This window comes from Squalius cephalus, assembly GCF_949319135.1.
Source record: "Squalius cephalus genome assembly, chromosome: 11".
Classification (NCBI taxonomy): Eukaryota; Metazoa; Chordata; class Actinopteri; order Cypriniformes; family Leuciscidae; genus Squalius; species Squalius cephalus.
In genome coordinates this window covers 3487432-3512131 of record NC_137132.1, presented here as the reverse complement: position 1 = coordinate 3512131, position 24700 = coordinate 3487432, and the positions used below count along the sequence as shown (strand labels likewise).

Below are 24700 nucleotides of genomic sequence, written 5' to 3'. Positions count from 1 at the left end.
ACAGCTGGCAGTTTTTTACTGTAAATTTCTGGTAACCACAGCTGGCAGTTTTTTACTGTAAATTTCTGGTAACCACAGCTGGCAGTTTTTTACTGTAAATTTCTGGTAACCACAGCTGGCAGGTTTTTACGGTAAATTTCTGGTAACCACAGCTGCCAGTTTTTTACGATACATTTCTGTTAACCACAGCTGGCAGTTTTTTACGATACATTTCTGTTAACCACAGCTGGCAGTTTTTTACTGTAAATTTCTGGTAACCACAGCTGGCAGTTTTTTACTGTAAATTTCTGGTAACCACAGCTGCCAGTTTTTTACTGTAAATTTCTGGTAACCACAGCTGGCAGTTTTTTACGATACATTTCTGTTAACCACAGCTGCCAGTTTTTTACGATACATTTCTGTTAACCACAGCTGCCAGTTTTTTACGATACATTTCTGTTTCTGTTAACCACAGCTGGCAGTTTTTTACTGTAAATTTCTGGTAACCACAGCTGGCAGTTTTTTACTGTAAATTTCTGGTAACCACAGCTGCCAGTTTTTTACTGTAAATTTCTGGTAACCACAGCTGCCAGTTTTTTACTGTAAATTTCTGGTAACCACAACTGCCAGTTTTTTACTGTAAATTTCTGGTAACCACAGCTGCCAGTTTTTTACTGTAAATTTCTGGTAACCACAGCTGCCAGTTTTTTACTGTAAATTTCTGGTAACCACAACTGCCAGTTTTTTACTGTAAATTTCTGGTAACCACAGCTGCCAGTTTTTTTACGGTAAATTTCTGGTAATCACAACTGCCATTTTTTTACGGTAAATTTCTGGTAACCACAGCTGCCAGTTTTTTACGGTAAATTTCTGGTAACCACAGCTGCCAGTTTTTTACTGTAAATTTCTGGTAACCACAACTGCCAGTTTTTACGGTAAATTTCTGGAAACCACAACTGGCAGTTTTTTACGGTAAATTTAACAGATTTTTTTTTACAGTGTGCATTGAGAAACACACAGTTCGACTCTTTATTGTTTAGATGATCCTCACTGACCCTTCAGTCCTCAGATCCCTGTAATCTGTCAGTGCACAGCGAGTTTTTCTGAATGCGTTTCCTTGTTATTGTCACGGGTGTGTGATATAACAATGATTTCCGAGTGATACACATTTGATTGGATTAGTTGTGCATCTTCATTACTTCTGCACGCTAATCTCGCTGACGGTAAAGAACTGAGCCACGGCTAACGAATGGCTAGGCGGTGGGCGGAGTCACAGGTTACAAATACTGGCCCTGAACATCAGCGTACACACACACACACACACACACTCTTTACCTGGACACACAACAGCATCTGTATCTGAACACAGACAGGTGAGTGTTACTGCTGCAGGACGGATGGACTGATGGACGGATGGATGGATGGATAGGCAGAATGATGGATGGATGGATGGATGGATGGATGGATGGATGGATGGATGGATGGATGGATGGACAGAATGATAGATAGAATGATGGATGGATAGATGGATGGATAGATAGATAGATAGATAGATAGATAGATAGATAGATAGATAGATAGATAGATAGATAGATAGATAGATATGATTGCTTGATTGAACAATAGAAAGATTTTAATAAAGTGAGTCTGCTGTCAGTATTAGATTTTGTATGAATTGGAAATTAGACATCTTATACTTATTTTTGTTTAATATTTTAACCTCAGTGTCGTCATGGAAACAGGATGCTGGTTTGGCATTCAGTCAAACAAACAAGCAAACGTTTCAGTGTGTGTGTGTGTGTGTGTGTTAATTGGGGTTTAGGTTACACTAGATTAGTGCTGTGAGTCATCGGCTCAGAGCTGAAACTGCTGATGAGGAGTGTGTGTGTGTGTGTGTGTGAGAGAGAGAAAGAGTGTGAGTGTGTGTGTGTGTGTGTGTGTGTGTGTGAGTGTGTGTGTGTGTGTGTGTGTGTGAGTGAGTGTGTGAGTGTGTGAGTGAGTGAGCTACTATTACTATTCAGAAAATATCTGCTGGTAATGAATATTAATATTGAGTATTTATTGATGATCATTGTCTCTGTTTCTGCGTCAGGAGACAGAATGAGTCCCAAACACGTCATCTACAAGAAACTGTCCAGAGACAAATCTGTGAGTCTCTGTCCTTCCCTTCTCTCCTTCTGCCCATTTTTACTTTCTTTGTATGAGTGCTGTTTTGTGTAGTTGTGTGTGTGTGTGTGTGTGTGTGTGTGTGTGTGTGTGTGTGTGTGTGTGTGTGTGTGTGTGTGTGTGTGTGAGTGTGTGAGTGTGTGACACCCACCTAATCAATCAAAACTAACTTTAGCTGGACAATAACTTTATTCTAGATCTCTGTTACTGTAATCTCCTATTATCACTGTAAAGCTGCTTTGAAACAATCTATATTGTTAAAAGCCCTGTATAAATGAAAGTGACTTGCCTAATGTGTGTGTGTGTGTGTGTGTGTGCTGACCGGATAACTGTGTGTGATGTCATAGGTTGGCGTATACATGGGGAAACGGGATTTCGTGGATCACTGCGACTTTGTTGATCCTGTCGGTGAGTTTAGCAGACGAGATTCCCGAACCCATCTCTCCTCAAACAGCCCTTATATATAATGCATCATTAATGCATTAATTATGCCCTGTAATGCAGCTTATAATGCATTGTATTGTCTCATGAATAAATTATAACCACATTATAATACATTATAATATGTATGTTACACCATTGGAAAATACAATGCATTAAAACACATGCAAACCAATTTCAGATGTAATAAGGAATCTGCAAATATTATAATGCATTTGAACTTTAGTTATAATTATCTATTAAAATATATAATGCATTAAAATGTACATTATGAATGCCTTTATAATGCATGACATAGGCTTTAAATAGAGTGTTTAAATGTGCTTGCATCCCACTGAAGTGAATGGAGAGCAGAATTATTATAGTTACTAAAAAAACTAAAACCAAAACCATAAAAACTTTTGTAACTTAAAATAAAAAAAACTTTAACTGAAATAAAGTATATAAACTTATTTTATTTCAGCTAGTTGCCAAGGCAGAATTTCTCATTTTCATCTAGTTTAATTTGATGTACTAAAATAACTAAAGCTGAAATAAAAATTTATTAAAACCATAATTTGTAGTAATTTTATTGTTTCTGTAATTTTTTTTTTTTTTTTAAATATGTATATATAGTTTTTATTCTGAATGCATCTCTCTCTCTCTCCTCTCTCTCTCTCTCTCTCTCTCTCTCTCTCTCTCTCTCTCTCTGTCTCTCTCTCTGTCTCTCTCTCTGTCTCTCTCTCTCTCTCTCTCTCTCTCTCTCTCTCTCTCTCTCTCTCTCTCTCTCTCTCTCTCTCTCTCTCTCTCTCTCACTCAGATGGAGTTGTGCTGATCGACCCAGAGCAGGTGAAGGGAAAGAAAGGTGAGAGACACATTCACATACAGATGGCAGTGCTGAGCTATGTGTGTGTGTGTTCAGCCTATGAAACATATGTTGATGAATGAATCTGGCTGTGTGTGTGTGATGTGTGTGTGTGTGTTGAGCCTATGAAACGCATGTAGATTTATTATTATGCTGTGTGTGTGTGTGTGTGTGTGTGTGTGTGTGTGTGTGTGTTGAGCCTATGAAACACATGTAGATTAATGAATCTGCTGTGTGTGTGTTCATCTCCTCTAGTCTACATCATGTTGTCCTGTACGTTCCGCTACGGTCGGGACGATATGGACGTCATGGGAATTGCGTTCCGCAGGGATATTTTCCTGTGCACACGGCAGGTCTATCCTCCTCTCCAGGACAAGGAGCGCAGCATACACACTAAAGTGCAGGAGAAGATCCTGCGCAAGCTCGGAAACGATGCGTATCCCTTCTTCTTTGAGGTTAGAGTCATTTCTGAGCGCTTTTATTCACGGATGCAAACAGCACAAGAAGACGGACATAAACTTTTGCTTGAAAGTGCACCTATTGTGCTATTTTAATTTCTAATTTGGTTTTGGCCTTTCCTTCAATACGTTTACATGCATCAAAGTCAAAAACACTTTAATTTTCTCATAATATCCATTGTAGCATCAGATCTTTTCTCACAGTGTCTGAAACGCTTCGTTCGAAGATTCAGTCTCTCTAAACTCCGCCTCTCTGAGAGCTGCTCTGCTCTGATTGGTCAGAAACCAAAGCTCATGATCATATCTGAATCTCAGCTCTTGACACACAGTGATACGAGCAGTGACGATGGCGTGGGTTCAATCTCATCAAAGTGGATTTGCTTTGTCAGCAGAAAACAGCATCTTCTCCACATGAACAACACGAACCAAACTCTCCCAGTCTCAGATACACTACAGTGTTTGAGGGCGGAGCTAAGAGACGCTGTTCAGCCAATCACGACCACAGGCTGGCATTATGCAAATTAGTTACAAACCTACGTATCTTCAGCAGGAAGTGAGACTGAATTACTGACGACTCGTTTCAGTTCAGAATCACTTCATTCTTTTAAGAGACAAAAACTCCATTAATCTGCACTTTGACCTTTGAAACTGCAGATCTTTCACATTCACAAACAGCGCTATTACACACTACATGAAAGATCATATCCCAAAAAGCATAACAGGGGCACTTTAAGTGTGTTTGTGCGGGTTGATATGTTGTGATTTGTGATTGCGTGTGTTTTCTCTCAGTTTCCAGATAACCTGCCGTGTTCTGTGGCTCTGCAGCCGGCCTCCACTGACCCAGGAAAGGTAAACGGTCTAAAAACACCATAACCACAAACATTCACTGTTTCGATACTATTGTAATTTTTGTTAATATTTTGAATTTTAGTTGCACTAAATGAAAATGTTTTTTACATTTATTTAATTTAAAGTAAAGCTATATAATTCTGCGTTTTTTTTTAATACAGATCACAAATCTCCCACAATTCTGATTAGACAACTATTGTAATTTACTAGAGGCTCTAACAAAATGTTTAATTAATTTGAATTTATTACTTTTACTTTGTTTGTTTTTTATCGGTTGAGTGAATGATTCAATGACTCACTCACTCATAGACTTCACACGTTTCATTCCTGGATGAATCAGTGTTTTTGAACGAATCTCTTGAATGTATGATTCATGACAAATATATTTTTAACAGTCACTTGACGCCACCTACTGGTGTAACGATGTAATGATACAATCTTTATTTGAAGCGTCAAGTGAGTGTTTGAATCGAGATCACAATCTTTTAATGATTAATCGTGCAGCTCTAAGTTCAAGTAATGGGTGTTTTTTTATGGTTTAATTTCTTTGATTTTAATAACCTTGGTTTGGAATGCCTAATTAATTGGAGTAAAGTTGTGTGTGTGTGTGTGTGTGTGTGTGTGTGTGTGCAGCGCTGTGCAGTGGAGTTTGAGGTGAAGGCTTTCTGTGCAGAAAATCAAGATGAAAAAGCTCAAAAGAGGTGAGAAAAGTCACAAACACCAGATCAACAACAACAACAAAAAACTAATAGAACAAAACCTGGTCAATACAATACACCGCTCACTATTTTAATGCAGTAAAATAAAAATGAAAATGCAAAATAGTAGCCAATCAGAAGCCTTGCAGATACTGTGTTGGTTAGTGGTTGAGGCAATTATTATTTTTAAAGGGGTGGTTGATTATGATTTGCCTTTTCTAACTTTAGTTAGTGTGTAATGTTGCTGTTTGAGCATAAACAACATCTGCAAAGTTACAACGCTCAAAGCTCAAAGCAAAGGGAGATATTTGCTTTTACAGAAATCGCTTTTTAAGGACTACAACAAACGGCTGGTAGAGACTACACCACATTCCTCCCGGGTTAGTGACATCACCAACCCTAGAATTTACATAAACCCCGCCCCCTGAACATGATTTATAGATTATCAAGACAGAATATGCTAATCAATGACTAGAAGATAACTACACATCAGCTTCATAAACTCATCAACTAACCGTTCAGAAATGTCCTGTTGCTTCTACATGTTGTCTCTTCTTCTTGAGTCTCTCCATCATTGTCTGACTCCGGTTTGAACATAACAGGCTAAAAGTTTTTGAAATGTTCAGTGCATGTGTGTGTGAGGTAAAAGGACACAAGCTCTTGAAGCTCCGCCCCCTGTGCCGGGAGCAGCAGCTCATTTGCTTTTAAAGGGACACACACAAAAATAGTGTGTTTTTGCTCACCCTCAAAAAGAGACAATTTTAACATGCTATATAAAAATATCTGTGGAGTATTTTGAGCTAAAACTTCACACACACACTCTGGGGACACCAGAGACTTATTTTACATCTTGTGAAAAGGGCATTATACCACCCCTTTAATAGATTGTTGTCTCGTTTGAGACCCAGATCATTATAATGTGGTCTTGAGCGCAAAACCACAAGATCAAGACTCCAACTCTTTACTCTATGAACGCATCTCTCTCTCTCTGCAGGAGTACGGTCCGGTTGGCCATCAGAAAGATCCAGTATGCTCCAGATAAAGGCGGAGCGGTCCCGTCGGCTGAGACCACCTGTGAATTTGTGATGTCTGATAAACCACTGCACATGCATGTCAGTCTGGAGAAAGAGGTGAGACACAGAGAATCAAACACCAGATATAATTTTTGATATTTTTACTAGTGTGTGCAGGACACTAAAGTTCATTAATGTAAGTGAGGAGAGCAAAATAAAGCAAACTGTGACATATTATACCCAAATATTCTTCATACAGTGACTACCAGTGACATTTGGGAGCAAAAATGACTCCGACACTTTGAGCTGATTATGTTTTGCTGAAGTGTTTTTTCTTTAATTGCTAATGCTCTTTTTACACACAGACTGAACAGAATGAAGCATTGCTTGGTGATTGGTTGAGCTAAACTGGTATTATCTAATTGTATAGTTAAATTTAACAGCTGACAGATATTCAACATCATTCATCTGTGAGACAGTCTAACAGAAGGACGGACAAAACCAGTCAAATATCCACTGATTTGTTATATTTTACAACCATTTTCTAAACTATAGCGAATAAACTGTGATACTGTGAGAAATGTTGAAGGTGTCTGAATATATTTTGGTTTGACTGTAATGCATATCCAAACGTAAATGAATCCATTTAAATCTGCGATTGTACGTTACAGACATACTACCATGGAGAGATGATCAACATCAGCGTGGAAATTGACAACAGTTCTAACAGGAATGTGAAGGACGTGTCAGTCTCAGGTTCATGAACACAGTGCTCAGTTTAAACCGATGTACAAGTGTGTGTTTAGTGTGTTACAGTGTGTGTGTTCTGTTTCTCCGTATCACAGTGGAGCAGGTTACTAGTGTGGTGCTTTACTCCAACGACAAATACATCAGTCCTGTGGCCTATGAGGAAACCATGTGAGTACAAACACACCATTATTACAGTCAGTGATGTCACAGTAATGTCACATGCTCTTATGACATCATAGAATAAATGAGTCCTCATTCTGAGGTGACTGATTCAATCACTCCTCGACTTCCTAGTTTAAGCATAAAAACACGCACACCGCGGTAAAGTGGATCATTGAGCTGTTTGTTTTCATCCATGTCCTCAGTACTGAGTAAAATGTACTGTAAGTGTATATAGTCACGAGTCACGACTGATGTTTTTCTTGGCTTTACACACCGTTTTGGATGATGGAGATTTTATATTATTGTTACGTTGCAATAATTAACTTTGTAAATCATAATTATCATGTCACAAAAGATTTCTATTTCAAATAAATGCTGTTCTGTCTAATTATCAGATTATCAAAAATAATCCTGAAAAATTAAATGTATCACAGTTTCCACAGAAATATGAACTGTTTTCAACACTGATAATAACATTAGAATAATGAAATTTGAAAAGGGTCAGTTTGGTTCATTGAGCTTGTCGCAGTGCATTCTGGGAATTACTTCTCCACGAAGAATACATTCATTGCTACTCTTAATACAGGAATAGAAACATTTTGAAATCTAGATAAGCAGCTCACTAGATACATATGTAACATTTGGATCACCGTTACCGTGGATTACATTGTCACCTTTATGATGTCACTGTCAGAATGGAATCTTTATGATGTCACTGTCAGATTGGAATCTTTATGATGTCACTGTCAGATTGGAATCTTTATGATGTTACTGTCAGAATAGAGTTTTTATGATGTCACTGTCAGAATAGAGTTTTTATGATGTCACTGTCAGAATAGAGTCTTTATGATGTCACTGTCAGAATAGAGTTTTTATGATGTCACTGTCAGAATAGAGTCTTTATGATGTCACTGTCAGAATGGAATCTTTATGATGTCACTGTCAGAATAGAGTTTTTATGATGTCACTGTCAGAATAGAGTCTTTATGATGTCACTGTCAGAATGGAATCTTTATGATGTCACTGTCAGATTGGAATCTTTATGATGTCACTGTCAGAATAGAGTCTTTATGATGTCACTGAGAATGGAATCTTTATGATGTCACTGTCAGAATCTAATCTTTATGATGTCAGAGTCAGAATGGAATCTTTATGATGTCACTGTCAGAATAGAGTCTTTATGATGTCACTGTCAGATTGGAATCTTTATGATGTCAGAGTCAGAATGGAATCTTTATGATGTCACTGAGAATGGAATCTTTATGATGTCAGAGTCAGAATGGAATCTTTATGATGTCACTGTCAGAATAGAGTCTTTATGATGTCACTGTCAGAATAGAGTCTTTATGATGTCACTGTCAGAATAGAGTCTTTATGATGTCACTGTCAGAATAGAGTCTTTATGATGTCACTGAGAATGGAATCTTTATGATGTCACTGAGAATGGAATCTTTATGATGTCACTGAGAATGGAATCTTTATGATGTCACTGTCAGAATAGAGTTTTTATGATGTCACTGTCAGAATTGAATCTTTATGATGTCACTGTCAGAATTGAGTCTTTATGATGTCACTGTCAGAATGGAATTTTTATGATGTCAGATTGGAATCTTTATGATGTCACTGTCAGAATGGAATCTTTATGATGTCACTGTCAGAATGGAATCTTTATGATGTCACTGTCAGAATAGAGTCTTTATGATGTCACTGTCAGAATAGAGTCTTTATGATGTCACTGTCAGAATAGAGTCTTTATGATGTCACTGAGAATGGAATCTTTATGATGTCACTGAGAATGGAATCTTTATGATGTCACTGAGAATGGAATCTTTATGATGTCACTGTCAGAATAGAGTTTTTATGATGTCACTGTCAGAATTGAATCTTTATGATGTCACTGTCAGAATTGAGTCTTTATGATGTCACTGTCAGAATTGAATCTTTATGATGTCACTGTCAGATTGGAATCTTTATGATGTCACTGTCAGAATGGAATTTTTATGATGTCAGATTGGAATCTTTATGATGTCACTGTCAGAATGGAATCTTTATGATGTCACTGTCAGAATGGAATCTTTATGATGTCACTGTCAGAATGGAATCTTTATGATGTCACTGTCAGAATGGAATCTTTATGATATCACTGTCAGAATAGAGTTTGTATGATGTCACTGTCAGATTGGAATCTTTATGATGTCAGAGTCAGAATGGAGTTTTTATGATGTCACTGTCAGATTGGAATCTTTATGATGTCACTGTCAGAATAGAGTTTTTATGATGTCACTGTCAGAATAGAGTTTTTATGATGTCACTGTCAGAATAGAGTCTTTATGATGTCACTGTCAGAATAGAGTTTTTATGATGTCACTGTCAGAATAGAGTCTTTATGATGTCACTGTCAGAATTGAATCTTTATGATGTCACTGTCAGAATAGAGTCTTTATGATGTCACTGTCAGAATTGAATCTTTATGATGTCACTGTCAGAATAGATTTTTTATGATGTCACTGTCAGAATAGAGTCTTTATGATGTCACTGTCAGAATAGAGTTTTTATGATGTCACTGTCAGAATAGAGTCTTTAAGATGTCACTGTGAGAGTGTTACGTTTTTGTTACATTTGTCTTGTTTATGATGTAACAGTACACCATAAGTGTGGTAAACTGATGAAACGGGTGTGTAACAGGGACACTGTGCCCGCTGGCACCAGTCTGAAGAAGGTGTACAGTCTCTGTCCTCTACTGGGCAATAACCGGGAGAGACATGGACTGGCTCTGGATGGAAAACTGAAGCATGAGGACACTAACCTGGCCTCCTCTAGCATGTGAGTGCGGATCATTCGTCATCTAAACGTGGATATCTGAATGTTTCAGCCCTGATGTTTCTTCATCTCACTGTTCTCCTCAGCGTGAAGGACGAGGTTTTGAAGGAGATTCTGGGCATGTTGGTGGCCTACAGGGTGGTGGTGAAGTGTAATGCAGCGGGGTGAGTGAACTCCAGGTTAGGTTCATATCTGTGTGTTGAGGAAAGGCCTTGCTAATGGCTGTATTTCTGCTCTCTTACAGCGTCGTTGGATCCAGGTGAGTTTTGATTGGTTTAGAGTGTTCTCAACTTTTGAGTGTGTAAGTGTGTAAGGTGCAATCGTGTGTGTGTTTCAGTGAGGTTGCTGTGGAGGTTCCCTTCAAACTCATGCATCCCAAACCTGATCCAGGTGAGCACATTGACAAAAAAAAAAAAAAAAAATTTTATGTGTATATATATATATATATATCAAATAAAATCATGTATATATCATGCAAAAAATGCCATGCCATTTTGAGTGCAGAAATTGTGATGACTGACAAATGCATGACTGACAAATATGCATCACAAGTTTATTCATGTTAAAACAGTGTAATTTAAACGCATGGACATTTTTGTGTGCAATTCAAAAGCATAAATATTTAATTAAGACCTACATTTTTTTGTGTGATTTTACAGCTGTAATGATTGCAAAATATCCATCGGTTCCTAAAAACAAACTCAATTTGTTAATAGCAAATGCACATATGGTGTACTACAGTACATGGAGCAAATTCCACTTACAGGAACTACATCACTAATGAATATTAGAATAGAAGTATCTGCTAAAGGACCATAACATATACAGAAGAAATGATATACAATTGCTCTCATATTAACTTCCATGCATTACTGTAACCATGAGTGTCAACTATCTTCTGAGGTAATAAACAGCATGATGATTCATAAGTGATCATAACCATAAACCAAACTACACAACTCAAGACAGTAATAGAGTCTGATGTGAGCATTAATGATGCTATACTCTGATATGCATAAAACTTCCTAGCACACATATATTGGGTAAAATGGTCACTTGCTTTTTAAACAGAGCTCATATAATTCTGAATTTGTTTGGGATTAGAAGACAATTAATATTCAGTAATGTTATCAATTTAACTGCGTCAGATCAGAGCGAATTTGGAGCTGAATTGAGCTGTATGATCACGACACTAAAAAACAAGTGAATTAAAGTGAATTTTTGAAGTGTAAATAGTATTATCTTTTAAAAAATACTCCAATAATCTTTGTTTACAACGTTCATTAATCAAAAATAATTTTTTACTCTGTAGAGCAGCTTTGAACCCATTTCATAATTGAACTGCATTGAAACAACACTGAACATAAACCACAGAGCCGCTTTACAGCTGAACTTGAATTGGTTTCATAACTGATGAATTTCACATGTTGTATAAAGCGCTGTATATATGACTTGCCTTGATAATAACTGAATGTTGTCTGCTTTATTTTCTCCCTGTTCTCCTCCTCCTAAAGAGAGGTAAGAATGTCACTCTTGTGTGTTTCCCAATGCAATAGTCCATTATCAGGGTGTATATTCAGCGGGGTTCGTGATACCGCTTATGCTAAATGTGCTGTAATATAAACCCCTTCATATAGAGTCCTCGTGTCTCTGATTCCACGTGTTCGTTGCACAATGTGTGGTGTACACTTCCCAACAACACACACACTCTTGAGATGATAAACGATCCGCGTTGGCTCTGGGAAAGGAAAGTTATATCGCCGATATCAGAGTCCGATCTAAATGCGATCCCGTCTCTTGTGTAGAGCCCCAGTTTAACGTCGTTCTTTGAGTAAATCTGTTGTTACTGTTCAATAGAAACACTTTTATGACATCAAAACAAGGGTGTGTGTGTCGTTGGCATAAAACACCTTTGTTCCTGTTTTCTGATTTAGTGCTCCTCTTCATCTCTACATCAGCCTTTTACGTTGATTGAGTTTCTTGTGTCTCTTTGTGTGATTTTAACGCTTGTGTGTGTGCGTGTGTGTTCAGTGAAGACACAACTGACCTGGTGTTCGAGGAGTTTAAACGCTCTTATCTGAAAGGAATCATCGGTGAAGATGACGACTCTCCGGCTGAGCCTTGAGAGCCTTCTCCACGGACGACACGTATATAAGTGTTTATGCCGGCAGAATCGTGCATATAAAGATTCATAAGCATTAGTGGATGCATGTTGAGATTTGTAGATGATGTAATATGTGTTTTAATGCGAGAACTTTTAAGCCAGGTAAGAAAAACAAACTGGCCGATAATCATCTATTCACTGCTAATAATTATATTCACTCTTAAATGGAAAGTTCAATGCAACTCTGTCAGGCGCTTCATATATAGAAAATTCCCTTCATGGGATCGTTTTATGAATTTACTTTAAATTAAACGGCTCATAAAAATAGTTTATAACTTTAAACATAGACGTATTATACAATCATTTAAGAACGTTTTTGGCATTCAAAATTGAGAACCCTTTTTTAAGAGTGTATATTTTAGTTGCTTAACATTTGCATTTTGATGCATGAGATGTTTTTGAACCATGAAATAAAGCAGTTCACCTAAAATAAACCTTGTTCCAAAGTTAAAAAGCTTCTACCTAGAATACTAAAAATATAAATCTAGAGCTTTCCATAAGGAAAAACTGATATACAGTACATCATTTGTCACAAATATTATTTTGCAGTGAACATTTTACAGAGGTAAATTCTGTTGTTATTTGCTCTGTAAATGCTTTGAGCTAAAATAAAACTATTTTTGCTGTTGGCAAACATGATCTCTATACCAAAGACTGGATATTTTCATTGAATCCATCATTACAGAACTGTTACTGAAGCCCTGTAACGCATAACACGTGATAAAGTCTTGTAACATTAGTTTAAATAACGCCACAAGTTAACATACAATTGTGCTATTGCTTTGTGTGTTGAACTGCTAGACTCTAATTCATGTTTAAATCAAATAAAATAAAAAAAGTGCTGTTTTACACTGTTGCGTCGTGTCAAATGCGTCAAATGCTTATTTGGATGTTGTTTTTAGCTTAGCAACATGCTAAAGTCAGGTCTGAGGAGCACTGAGTTGCTGACTAGTGTTTCAAATCAGTTGAAGCAAGGCTGGTTACTACGTTGCATACCTTATTTTTCCATGCAGAATAAGCCATTTCCGGTGAATGTGCGAGATTTCCTATTCATTCAACGCTATAGGTAAATAAGTAGAAGAATGACAAAGTACTGTTTGCGCTACAAACCAGTGTGTTTCAGATTATAATCAATTTAACTAATACAATAACAAAATGCCAGTTTGGAAAATCTAGCAACATAACTGACTGAAATAATGGAAAGCATAATTCCATTGTCCAAAATCAATGGGTCTTTAGGTTGAATGCCTGAAATAAGGTTTGTGATTAACACAAGCTTAAGATACTTTCATGTTATTCTACGACATATAATACATATGTCTAAAACACATCTAAAGACAATTGCTAATTAGTGGGTAAATGGCACTACAAATGTCGTCTGAGACACCTATAATTCCCTTTTACAAGATGCAATAGAAGTATCTGGTTCCCCAGAATGTGTCTGTGAAGTTCCAGCTCAAAATACCCCACATATCATTTATTATACCATGTTGTAAATGCCTATTTTTACGTGGAAGGGAAAACATGCTTTTTTTCGTGCATGTATCTTTAAATGCAAATGAGCTGCTGCTCCGCCCCCTTTTCAGAAGAGGGCGGAGCCTTTACAGCTCGTGCCTCAGATACTCTTCAAATAACTAAAATGTGTTTGGTTTTGATTATCACCTCTATCACTATCACTCTCGTGACATTGCAGTTCTTCATCATCATGAAAGTTTATTATCTACATGTGTTTTAAAGCCATATCAGTCTAAACTTCTGATATATGGTTCTCTTTCACGTCTTATTGTGCTTAAACTGTCAAATACACACAAGGTTATGTCAAAAACACACAAAGTTCTCATAAATTCAAGTATAAAAGTGTATTAAAGTGAAAGCAGCGCAATATCCAGTACCTACTGCTATATATGCTGTTAATATGAATCAAACAACAAAAGAAAAACAGAAAATCACTCACTTCTCTTGACTAAGAATACATTTCTAACTTGAATGCTGCTGTTAAATGCTGTGGCGAGGAGATAAACATGGCGGACTGTGTTCAGCTCCCTCAGGGGCGGAGCTATGCTAATAGGGCGGAGTCCATCAGCAGTCATGGGCGTGGCCTGTTACCATGTGATGTCACATTGGAGCACATCCCTGAATGGCTCATTTTGAGACACTGTTTCAGATTTATGGGGAAAATAACAAATTTATGTGGATGGATTTTTTTTACCATGTACAATGTGTACATGCACTGTGGAAATATTTTCAAAAACAATATAAAAGTGAATTTTGCATAATAGGCCCCCTTTAAACATTGTCACACCAAACAAGAAAACTCTGCTCTCAAGTCTGCTTTTACAGCCTTGGTGGGTTTAAACTTGAAGATTTTAAATAAAGATTGAAAGATTTGTCTGAATCTTAGTAGTCCGAAAATCCTAGTTTTTGTTGAGGAAACCAAGGCGAGGCTAACTTGGCCTGCAAATATACATCATCCCATGCAGCACTCTGTTGTATTTGAAAATTGCTAAATGAGATATTTTAATAAAAATATTCTTTAACAGGTCATGGATATAATAAATAAAAAAACACACACAAAAAGTCAGATTATAGAATAGTTTAAAATTTATTGGAAGTATAAGGGTAATCAACACACAGAACATGAGCATGAACACCATTGTTGTTTTTTTCATGTTGTGTCATATTGTTGCAGGGTGGTTGCTAAAATTCACAGCGCCCTGGACAACATTTTTATGGATGGGCCCCCTCTTCCCCGCCCCAGTGTGTAAAGGCAACACCGTAACAGGTTCCCCATCATATTGTTGTGTGTCTGAATAATCCAAACTCAAAAGATATAAGCCCTATGTAAACAGACTCTCTCTCTCTCTCTAACAGGTGTTAAACACTTTTATTGTGTAAGACAACACCTCTCTTCTCTCCGCTTACCTATTCTGAGACACGCAAACCATCCCAGCTTTCCTGTTCTCATTCCCATTTTTGCTCTTATCCTCAGTGTGTGTCCTCTGAATAGCTGGGAGGATGATATGACAGCTGATTGGTGCGTTCCTGCTCATTTTACATTCTTTACAAACATCTGTGTCAGGGGAGCAACCTCCCGACTGATTTACGCGGGAGGTTACAATACACTTAATCAAGTTACAAGACACGCACTGTAAATAAACACCGATCACATTCACCTGGACTAATTCATTCCGATCATGAGAAAGAGAAGGCTCTTCTTTCAGCCGAAGGTTCACTTCTACATACAAACTACATAGAGTTGGTCTTAAAATAGAATCTATGTGTAATGTATAATATTATAGAAATGCTAAGGGTTAGGTGGAAGAGTGGATCATTTTAGAGGCTTGTTAGAGGACAAAATCATATGGTTAAGAGTTCAGGGCGTGGGTCTAGAACATAGGGTGCAGGTTTAGGGGTGTAGTTAGAAGTTTGGGGGGAAATTTTGAATGTTGGGTGTAGGTCAATTCCACATATTTTTTTCAATTACGCATGAAGTTCATTTACTTAATCATTTTAAACCAACGGGTTTCCTCACTTTTTTAAAGTTAAGTCAATTGATCACTTTTTATAGTTTAAAATGTTGGGTGTAGGTCTTGGGAGTAGATAAATGTTTGGTTTTAGAATGTAGGGTGTAGGTTTAGAATGTTGGGTTTAGGTTTAGAATGTTGGGTGTAGGTTTAGAATGTTGGGCTTAGGTTTAGAATGTTGGGTGCAGGTTTAGAATGTTGGGTGTAGGTTTAGAATGTTGGGTTTAGGTTTAGAATGTTGGGTGTAGGTTTAGAATGTTGGGTTTAGGTTTAGAATGTTGGGTGTAGGTTTAGAATGTTGGGTGTAGGTTTTGAGTGTTGGGTGTAGGTCTTGGGAGTAGATAAATGTTTGGTTTTAGAATGTAAGGTGTAGGTTTAGAATGTTGGGTTTAGGTTTAGAATGTTGGGTTTAGGTTTAGAATGTTGGGTGTAGGTTTAGAATGTTGGGTGTAGGTTTAGAATGTTGGGTTTAGGTTTAGAATGTTGGGTGTAGGTTTAGAATGTTGGGTGTAGGTTTAGAATGTTGGGTTTAGGTTTAGAATGTTGGGTGTAGGTTTAGAATGTTGGGTGTAGGTTTTGAGTGTTGGGTGTAGGTCTTGGGAGTAGATAAATGTTTGGGTTTAGAATGTTGGGTTTAGGTTTAGAATGGTGGGTTTAGGTCTAGAATATTGGGTGTAGGTCTAGGGAGTAGATAAATGTAGGTTTAGGAGGTGGGTGTAGGTTTAGGAGTGTAGTTAGAATGTTGGGTTTAGGTTTAGAATGTTGGGTGTACAAAAAAAATCGACCAAACCAAAAAATGGCAAAATATTTAGTGGTCTTTTAATGGTCTTATCCATTTTAATCCCAAATCACTGGTCAGGAAATTAGCAATTGCACAAATACTGTATAAAGTATAAAGTAACTTAGCACAGAATTGCCCTCCCCAACTTGCAGACAGATTTTTTGCCAGAAGAAGAAAAGTCAATGTTGTTCCACTCAATGTTAATGGCTTCAAAAAGTTCATGAAAATGTCTCTCAGTTGGTTTGAGTTTAATGTGATACAAAATATTCACTATAGGGTTAAAAAAAATTGGACTCTGACCCAGGTTAAAACATGAGCTTGATGGACTTGTTCTCAAGCCACTTTTTGGTTGCCTTTGCAATTTGAGCAGGAGCATTGTTTTGTTGAAAAATAACATCTGATCATTCCTCTTTAGGGCACAACTTTTTGTGGATTTGTGGGAAGCAAGCCATTCTGCAATATTCTCATGTACTCCAAAGCATTAAATGACTTTTCACAGGGAAGCAGCAGCTAAACTGACACTTTTCCTCCATGCTTCACTGTGGTGGAGAGGCATGCATCATTATATTTCTCAGCATCTCTCCGGAGCATCGCCTTGCAACTCATTTCATTGTGATTCATGACTCCACACACAATTTCCCATATTCTGCCAAAAACTTAGCTCGGTCTTTGATGACAGCAATGACTTTTAAGTACAGCATTTGTATTTAATTTGGCTTATTTCCTGACCAGAAATTTGTGGTTAAGACAATTAAAAGCTTAGAGTTTAACCAATTTGGGCATGATCCATTTTTTTGCCCAGGAGTGTAGGTCTAGTGTGTAGCTAAACGTTTGAGTGATAGTGTAGAATGTTGGGTGTATGTTTAGGAGCGTAGTTAGAAGTTTGGGTTTAGAATGTTGGGTGTATGTTTAGGAGCGTAGTTAGAAGTTTGGGTTTAGAATGTTGGGTGTAGGTTTAGGAGCTTAGTTAGAAGTTTGGGTTTAGAATGTTGGGTGTAGGTTTAGGAGCGTAGTTAGAAGTTTGGGTTTAGAATGTTTGGTGTAGGTTTAGGAGTGTAGTTAGAAGTGTGCATGAAAGTTTAGAATTCTGGCTGTGGGTTAATAAGACAGGGTGCAGGTCTAAGGAGTAGATAAGAGTTAAGGTTTAAATGTTGGGTAGGTCTAGTGTAGTTAAAAGTTTTGGGTGAAAGTTAAGAATGTTGGGTGTAGGTTAATGAATAGGGTGCAGGTCTAGGGAGTAGATAAATTTTTTCGGTTTAGATTTTTAGGTGTAGGTTAAGAGTTTGGGTGTAAGTCTAGGCCATGGGTTGCCAAACCTGCTCCTGGAGGGCTGCCTTCTTGCAAACTTTAGTTCCAATCCTGCTGCAACACACCTGCATGCTACCTGAGCACCTCGATTAGCTGCTTCAGGTACATTTAATTCGGGTTGGAGCTAAACTCTGCAGAATGGTAGCCATCCAGGAGCAGGGTTATCTACCCCTGGTCTAGGCTGTAGATAAACATTTGGGTGCTGGTTTAGAATGTAGGGGTTGTTAAAGAGTTTAAGGTGTAGGTTAAGAGCGTAGGGTACAGATGTGGATCTTTACGGAATTCCCCAGCTGATATCTGTCTCGGGGAACTCTCGCGGGGTAGTAAAATCTCTTCCAAACATGTCATCACATCTGTCTGGGTACAACAGAAACCCGCTGAATGTGCTGCTGGACTCAACGCCGGTGTACATGCCATTAGTGGTGCTGTCTTTCACCTGCACCCACACCCAGTCACCCTGACTCAGACTCATCACCACCTGCTGAGAGGCGGTGTTCATTTCCACTGGCGTAGTTGTCCTCACCACGGCCTCAAAGTTGAAGAAGAGTCCGACCTTCAGCATACGGGTGGACACTTGCAGATTGTAGCTAAACACGTACGTTCCGTTAACAGGGGCGGTGTAGACGCCATTGTCAGGGCTGTAGTGCTGGTTTACATTGTAGATGACACGTTTGAAAGGCACTGGGCGGTTCGGTAGAGGATTGGAGGTGATTAAAGCGGCAGAGAAAGCAGATTGCATGGCAGGTGAGCAAGGTCCAGGCATACCCGTCATTCCCATATCTCCCTGATTACCTTTAGGTCCTGTGGTTCCATTCGGACCCTGCGGCCCTGTCAAACCAATTTCTCCCTTATCACCCGTATCACCCTTTTGACCCTGGGCTCCTGGAGCACCATTGCTACAATTACACAAGCCCTGAAGACCTTGGTCACCTTTCTGCCCTGATACACCTGGAATGCCAGGCACGCCTGACACACCTGGATCGCCCTTCAGTCCTTTGGGACCGGGGTCTCCAGCCAGCCCAGGTAACCCACGTGCACCTACAGGGCCAGGAAGACCCGGTGCACCATCCGCCCCTGGTATGGGCTCACAGGTTGCCGGGCACTGACCGTCTTCTCCCTTTGGACCCTGATCTCCCGTGGGACCATCCAGGCCACGGTCACCCTTGTCACCTGAGAAGCACGTATGCAAACATGGTCACCAGGGGCAGTGATAGACATTGTGTGAATGTTAATACATTAGTGAAGATTCACTGACCTTTCATCCCCCTGTCTCCTTTTGGTCCTGAAAATCCAGTGGGACCAGTGTCACCTTTATCTCCAATATCACCTTTTTCACCTGCGACAATTGACACAATTAATTTAAATTAACACCAGTGTTGGATAATAACTAGCTATCCAATATTCTCAATGATCTTTAAGCTTATGATGCTTTTGGTAAATGCATCCCAGATTAATCCACCTTCTTTTTAACATAAGAGCGAGTGCAGCCATTCTTAACTTGAATATTAAAGGCTTCCAGTGTCATCCACTAATTTTAGCTGTACAAAAAGTCTGTTTTGCTGCTTGCAAACTGGTATATTCCTAATCTCTAAATCTACACCCAACATTTTAAACTTTCACCCAAACTTCTAACTAAACTCCTAAGCCTACACCCAATATTCTAAACCCAAACTTCTAACTACTCTCCTAAACCTACACCCAACATTCTAAACCCAAACTTCTAACTACGCTCCTAAACCTACACCCAACATTCTAAACCCAAACTTCTAACTACGCTCCTAAACCTACACTCAACATTCTAAACCCAAACTTCTAACTACGCTCCTAAACCTACACCCAACATTCTAAACCCAAACTTCTAACTACGCTCCTAAACCTACACCCAACATTCTAAACCCAAACTTCTAACTACGCTCCTAAACCTACACCCAACATTCTAAACCCAAACTTCTAACTACGCTTCTAAGCCTACACCCAACATTCTAAACCCAAACTTCTAACTACGCTCCTAAATATACACCCAACATTCTAAACCCAAACTTCTAACTACTCTCCTAAACATACACCCAACATTCTAAACCCAAACTTCTAACTACTCTCCTAAACCTACACCCAACATTCTAAACCCAAACTTCTAACTACGCTCCTAAACCTACACCCAACATTCTAAACCCAAACTTCTAACTACGCTCCTAAACCTACACCCAACATTCTAAACCCAAACTTCTAACTACGCTCCTAAACCTACACCCAACATTCTAAACCCAAACTTCTAACTACGCTCCTAAATCTTCTAAATACGCTTCTAAATCTACACCCAACATTCTAAACCCAAACTTCTAACTACGCTCCTAAACCTACACCCAACATTCTAAACCCAAACTTCTAACTACGCTCTTAAACCTACACCCAACATTCTAAACCCAAACTTCTAACTACGCTCCTAAGCCTACACCCAACATTCTAAACCCAAACTTCTAACTACGCTCCTAAACCTACACCCAACATTCTAAACCCAAACTTCTAACTACGCTCCTAAATATACACCCAACATTCTAAACCCAAACTTCTAACTACGCTCCTAAATATACACCCAACATTCTAAACCCAAACTTCTAACTACTCTCCTAAACATACACCCAACATTCTAAACCCAAACTTCTAACTACGCTCCTAAACCTACACCCAACATTCTAAACCCAAACTTCTAACTACGCTCCTAAACCTACACCCAACATTCTAAACCCAAACTTCTAACTACGCTCCTAAACCTACACCCAACATTCTAAACCCAAACTTCTAACTACGCTCCTAAACCTACACCCAACATTCTAAACCCAAACTTCTAACTACGCTCCTAAATCTTCTAAATACGCTTCTAAATCTACACCCAACATTCTAAACCCAAACTTCTAACTACGCTCCTAAACCTACACCCAACATTCTAAACCCAAACTTCTAACTACGCTCTTAAACCTACACCCAACATTCTAAACCCAAACTTCTAACTACGCTCCTAAGCCTACACCCAACATTCTAAACCCAAACTTCTAACTACGCTCCTAAACCTACACCCAACATTCTAAACCCAAACTTCTAACTACGCTCCTAAACCTACACCCAACATTCTAAACCCAAACTTCTAACTACCTCCTAAACCTACACGCAACATTCTAAACCCAAACTTCTAACTACGCTCCTAAACCTACACCCAACATTCTAAACCCAAACTTCTAACTACGCTCCTAAACCTACACCCAACATTCAAAACCCAAACTTCTAACTACGCTCCTAAACCTACACCCAACATTCTAAACCCAAACTTCTAACTACGCTCCTAAATCTTCTAAATACACTTCTAAATCTACACCCAACATTCTAAACCCAAACTTCTAACTACGCTCCTAAGCCTACACCCAACATTCTAAACCCAAACTTCTATCTACGCTCCTAAACCTACACCCAACATTCTAAACCCAAACTTCGAACTACTCTCCTAAACCTACACCCAACATTCTAAACCCAAACTTCGAACTACTCTCCTAAACCTACACCCAACATTCTAAACCCAAACTTCTAACTACGCTCCTAAACCTACACCCAACATTCTAAACCCAAACTTCTAACTACTCTCCTAAACCTACACCCAACATTCTAAACCCAAACTTCTAAATACGCTCCTAAACCTACACCCAACATTCTAAACCCAAACTTCTAACTACGCTCCTAAACCTACACCCAACATTCTAAACCCAAACTTCTAACTACGCTCCTAAGCCTACACCCAACATTCTAAACCCAAACTTCTAACTACGCTCCTAAACCTACACCCAACATTCTAAACCCAAACTTCGAACTACTCTCCAAAACCTACACCCAACATTCTAAACCCAAACTACTAACTACGCTCCTAAACATACACCCAACATTCTAAACCCAAACTTCTAACTAAGCTCCTAAGCCTATACCCAACATTCTAAACCCAAACTTCTAACTACGCTCCTAAACCTACACCCAACATTCTAAACCCAAACTTCTAACTACGCTCCTAAACCTACACCCAACATTCTAAACCCAAACTTCTAACTACGCTCCTAAACATACACCCAACATTCTAAACCCAAACTTCTAACTAAGCTCCTAAACCTACACCCAACATTCTAAACCCAAACTTCTAACTACGCTCCTAAACCTACACCCAACATTCTAAACCCAAACTTCTAACTACACTCCTAAACCTACACCCAACATTCTAAACCCAAACTTCTAAATACGCTCCTAAACCTACACCCAACATTCTAAAACCAAACTTGTAAATACGCTCCTAAACCTACACCCAACATTCTAAACCCAAACTTCTAACTACGCTCCTAAACCTACACCCAACATTCTAAACCCAAACTTCTAAATACGCTCCTAAAACTACACCCAACATTCTAAACCCAAACTTCGAACTACTCTCCTAAACCTACACCCAACATTCTAAACCCAAACTTCGAACTACGCTCCTAAACCTACACCCAACATTCTAAACCCAAACTTCTAACTACGCTCCTAAACCTACACCCAACATTCTAAACCCAAACTTCTAAATACGCTCCTAAAACTACACCCAACATTCTAAACCCAAACTTCGAACTACTCTCCTAAACCTACACCCAACATTCTAAACCCAAACTTCGAACTACGCTCCTAAACCTACACCCAACATTCTAAACCCAAACTTCTAACTACGCTCCTAAGCCTACACCCAACATTCAAAACCCAAACTTCTAACTACGCTCCTAAACCTACACCCAACATTCTAAACCCAAACTACTAACTACGCTCCTAAATCTACACCCAACATTCTAAACCCAAACTTCTAACTAAGCTCCTAAGCCTATACCCAACATTCTAAACCCAAACTTCTAACTACGCTCCTAAACCTACACCCAACATTCTAAACCCAAACTTCTAACTACGCTCCTAAACCTACACCCAACATTCTAAACCCAAACTTCTAACTACGCTCCTAAACCTACACCCAACATTCTAAACCCAAACTTCTAAATACGCTCCTAAACCTACACCCAACATTCTAAACCCAAACTTCGAACTACTCTCCTAAACCTACACCCAACATTCTAAAATTACACTCAAAATTTTAACTATATGGGCAAAAAAATGGACCAACCCCAAAATGGTTGAACACTAAGCTTTTAATTATCAAAAATGCACTTTGTTATTATTTTAGTCATTTGCATATAGCGGCAAATTAATTCAGAAGTCTCACACATTCCCAGGAAACAAACTTTTTGGAATTAACTGCTAGTTTAAGTGTGTAGCTTCACCGTAGTTTAACTACTTATGCAGTGAATTAGCTCCCCCAACACTGATGCACACACATTCATACTGAAGTAAAATGCATAGTACAAGTCTCACCCTTTATGCCAGGACGTCCTGTGAATCCTGGACGACCGGGAAACCCAGTGAGCCCTCTTGGACCTGGACTACCAGAAGCTCCTGTGAGTAGCAGATTCGGTTAGTAAAACCCTTGACAATATGAAACCAGTAGAGAAAATACAATGGAGTTTAACTTTGTGTCTGTACCATTCAGTCCGCGGTCGCCTCGGTCTCCTTTCTGGCCTCTGTTTCCGGAGCAAGCGGAGCAGATGCAGTACCAGGGCACCTGGTCCGCAGTGGGGGGAACCGGAGCATCCAGAATCATCTGACAATAGGATAAATCAGGCTCCGCTGCTCCCGAAGAGAATGGTGGCACCATTGAAGAGTTGTCAGTAGGCTGTAATCCTAACGCCGTATCGCGGAAGTCAGGAAGTAAAGCACACTGTCCGAAAGACAGACAAACCAACACCCCAACAATACTCCTCATGTCCTATAGACAAAAAAATAGAGTTAAATCTAGTTTAAAAAGCACGTCTCACAATAACAAGAGTCAAGAATGTTTCATTTCAGTCGTTGGAACACTCTTAAAGGTAAAGGTTCTTTATTGACATTGATGGTTCCATGAAGAACCTTTCCATTCCACAAAAAGGTTCTTTAGATTTTTTAAAATGTTCTTTTGGAACCTTTATACACTGTAAAAAGTTATCAGTTGACTTAACTTTAAAAAAAAATTTGCGTTAAAATTATTAAGTAAATAAACTTCATGCTTAATCAAAATAAATTAAGTAATGTGGAATTGTCAAGTTCACATAACTTAATTTTTCACGGGTTTACTACATTTTTTTAAGTAAGTGAACCAAACACTTTTAGTGAAGTTTGTTTGCAATCAGGTAATTTAAGCAAATTTGACTTGGCACACACCACTGATAAATGTACTCATTAGCTCATTTTACTTTAAAATAAAGCAAAGTCAAAGGAATAATACAGAAAAAGACACTATCTAGCATTGTGAGTAACTATTTCACGCTCATCAATAAACAGCAATCACCAGACAGACAGACAGCGAGACAGCGAGACAGATTGATCACCCACCATGTTCCAGTGATGCAGCATCATGCTCTTCCTCAGCGGGTGAAAAAATCTCTGATGTCCAATCGACTTGTCTTATATCTTATATACCTGCACCTGTGCGTGTTTGTGTGTTCGGCCACTGGGAGTCGGATTTTTTTTCTATCGACCTCATTAGGCCCAGAATATCATGAGTAATAATAATACAGTAGAGAGAAAATAGGAGAAAGCCATTGTGTGTGTGACACAGCAGTGTGAGAGCAGGCGCGGCTCCGCCAGGACTGTAACAG

The 24700-nt window shown here is 38.7% G+C and overlaps 2 protein-coding genes and 1 long non-coding RNA gene across 5 annotated transcripts; 2 read left to right on the top strand and 1 right to left on the bottom strand.

The window, feature by feature from the left end:
• The first annotated feature begins 1039 nt into the window (after positions 1–1039).
• Positions 1040–13210, top strand: sagb (S-antigen; retina and pineal gland (arrestin) b). Of its 2 annotated transcripts, XM_079885369.1 has the most exons (15): positions 1286–1352; positions 2072–2127; positions 2493–2553; positions 3386–3430; positions 3686–3885; positions 4678–4737; positions 5371–5438; positions 6430–6565; positions 7120–7204; positions 7294–7366; positions 10046–10183; positions 10267–10344; positions 10425–10439; positions 10518–10570; positions 12212–13203. In XM_079885369.1, the coding sequence occupies exons 2-15, from the start codon at positions 2080–2082 to the stop codon at positions 12259–12261; spliced, it is 1110 nt and encodes a 369-aa protein (XP_079741495.1). In that variant the 5' UTR covers positions 1286–1352; positions 2072–2079; the 3' UTR covers positions 12262–13203. The 2 variants fall into 2 exon arrangements, 1 of the variants encoding a protein (XP_079741495.1); XR_013822687.1 differs by lacking the exon at positions 10425–10439 and having other exon boundaries at positions 1040–1352; positions 10267–10359; positions 12212–13210.
• Positions 13211–14955: 1745 nt separating this feature from the next.
• Positions 14956–16619, top strand: LOC307166613. Of its 2 annotated transcripts, none has more exons than XR_013822662.1 (2): positions 14956–16016; positions 16063–16619. It is a non-coding gene; the product is annotated as an uncharacterized lncRNA (long non-coding RNA). The 2 variants fall into 2 exon arrangements; XR_013822663.1 differs by having other exon boundaries at positions 16057–16619.
• An 8-nt stretch (positions 16620–16627) lies between these two features.
• On the bottom strand, positions 16628–24476 carry LOC307166612 (uncharacterized protein). The gene is made up of 5 exons (XM_079885072.1): positions 24435–24476; positions 23550–23832; positions 23382–23462; positions 19213–19293; positions 16628–19127 (listed from the first exon to the last, which is right to left on the bottom strand). The coding sequence occupies exons 1-5, from the start codon at positions 24456–24458 to the stop codon at positions 18232–18234; spliced, it is 1365 nt and encodes a 454-aa protein (XP_079741198.1). The 5' UTR covers positions 24459–24476; the 3' UTR covers positions 16628–18231.
• Positions 24477–24700: the final 224 nt, after the last annotated feature.